At 34.3% G+C, this 1,955-nt stretch overlaps 1 protein-coding gene and 1 pseudogene across 1 annotated transcript in view; one reads left to right on the top strand and one right to left on the bottom strand.

Annotated features, from left to right (window-relative positions):
* LOC107724757 (class I histocompatibility antigen, F10 alpha chain-like) overlaps nt 1-329 on the bottom strand; it is a 2,547-nt gene extending 2,218 nt beyond the window's left edge. The window contains exon 1 of the mRNA XM_016533783.1: nt 198-329. Coding sequence (XP_016389269.1) covers nt 198-249 — 52 coding nt within the window. The 5' untranslated portion in view covers nt 250-329. The remainder of the gene's footprint in view (nt 1-197) is intronic.
* Nucleotides 330-1,255: 926 nt separating this feature from the next.
* Nucleotides 1,256-1,955, top strand: part of LOC107724756 (tapasin-like) — a 6,058-nt pseudogene continuing 5,358 nt past the window's right edge.

Genomic DNA, 1,955 nt, shown 5'->3' with positions numbered 1-1,955 from the left:
AAAAAAATTAAAAAAAAAAAAAAAAAAAAGAAAAAAAAAAAAAAACACGACATTTTGAATCAGTTAATAATTATTTTTAAATCAGTGACGATCGCAACATTAACATTTTTACACTGTATAAATGTTACACTGTATAAAACATCAAATAATTAACTTAATGGAATAAATAATAGAATAACGTCAAATCATCTACTCACCAGCATAAACGAGTTGAATCCCGATGAGCAGAAAAACTAGTTTAGACTGCATGTTTACTTTTTGATTTTAAAAAATCGTTCTACAGGAATTAGTTTGTCTTGTTTTAGACGCCTCAGTGACTTGTCTATACACTGGCGAAATCCCTGCGAGAGCTCATATATAGCTCTTGAAGCGGCAGCCAATAGATATTCTAGACAGATTCAACGTCATCAGTCTCTAAGCTGAATTTCATTTACTGGGTTGTTTTCGAAAGCGAAAACAAAATAAAGTGTATCACGGCCTTAACCACCCTTATATATCCCATTCCCAACCTATATTTTTCACATCGTACATACAGACGCTTGACATTACCCAACTGTAATTTAAAAAAAATATAAGCTTGTTTAGTTTTTCCAACTGGAGCTAATTTCATTTAGCAACTTGGACTATGCTGTTAATTATTACATCTGTAAGTCTCATGGAGTTAGTCTAAATAATGATAAAGCTGATTAAGTCAATCAGACATTCATCAAACACAAATTCAGTGTTGTTGCCTTACTAGCTAATCTCTTTGGTTGTTCCACGTATTGTACAAAAGTAAACCAAAAAAATGTAAAAAAAATAATAAAAATAAAAAAGGTGTTGATCACAAATTCAACAAGCATGTGTTTTTTTTCTAGTAGTGGTCCTCCAAACTACATTACCAGTATTATCATGGTGTTTCTTTAGCTGTTGTGTAAACAATAAACAATAAATCCACTTTTTAGGCTATATACCACTTTTTTGTTTTTATTTTATTTTATATAGCCTATTATACAATGATACCAGTCTTTCTGCAATACAGTTCAAATTGGTACACGTGTAGGCTACTGTTTGACTATCAGGAAATGGTCATTATTATTAACAAGTAACTGTTGAATAGAATAAAAATAACATTAATAATAAAAATATAAAATTGACTCAGGGCTCAACATGAAGGGTTTTTTTCTACTGGCCTGGGGTGCGTTTCCCAAAATCAATTAGGCCTGTGGTCGCAAGTTCTGTTGTTACCAATAGTTCAATGTAACCATAGCTAACGATGCTTTTGAGAAAAGCACCCCCTGGTCAGGCCAGTAGATCAGGGCCCGTATTCACAAAGTATTTTATCTTACCACTAAGAGTTCTCCTCAATAGCAGTAAAAATTTTTAGCTAAGATCACTGACTCCGCCCACAGTCTACCTGCAAGCTGATTGGTTCTCAGTGGCAGCACAAGGACTTGACGAGCAGCTCACGCTGTCCAACATAATGAGTATCCAATATAAAAATATTAGATATTAATAACAGATAACTGTACGTAATACATATATTTGTATATGTTATATATTTTAGATGCATAATTAATAGTAATATGACAATAATTATTTTACATCGTGAAATTCCAAATTTTATTTGCATTTTAATTTAAAAAATGCATTCCAATTGCATGTTGCAGTGTATACTGTATATATTTTGATTCAGTAAAATAATAACTAAATTCTCTTTTTTCTCTCTCTTTCTTAAAGTCATTCTGAGTGTGTCCAGTAAAACTCCTGTGGTCCGCTCTAGACTGGGAGAAGCGGTTCTGTTGGACTGTGGGTTCTGGGTTGATCCGTCTTCTCCGGTTCACGGCTCTGGATTCTCTGTCGAGTGGCGCTATCAGTTCCGGGGTGAAGGACAGCTGGTCCTCGCTTACGACGGCAAGAACGATCGGTTTGGAGAGACATCAGAGACCGGAGCTAATAACGACATCACAGGCCTC

Source organism: Sinocyclocheilus rhinocerous, unplaced genomic scaffold (assembly GCF_001515625.1).
Source record: "Sinocyclocheilus rhinocerous isolate Xijiao unplaced genomic scaffold, SAMN03320098_v1.1 scaffold5049, whole genome shotgun sequence".
Taxonomy (NCBI): domain Eukaryota; kingdom Metazoa; phylum Chordata; class Actinopteri; order Cypriniformes; family Cyprinidae; genus Sinocyclocheilus; species Sinocyclocheilus rhinocerous.
The sequence above is the reverse complement of the archived record's forward strand: the minus strand, read 5'-3'. Positions and strand labels throughout refer to the sequence as shown.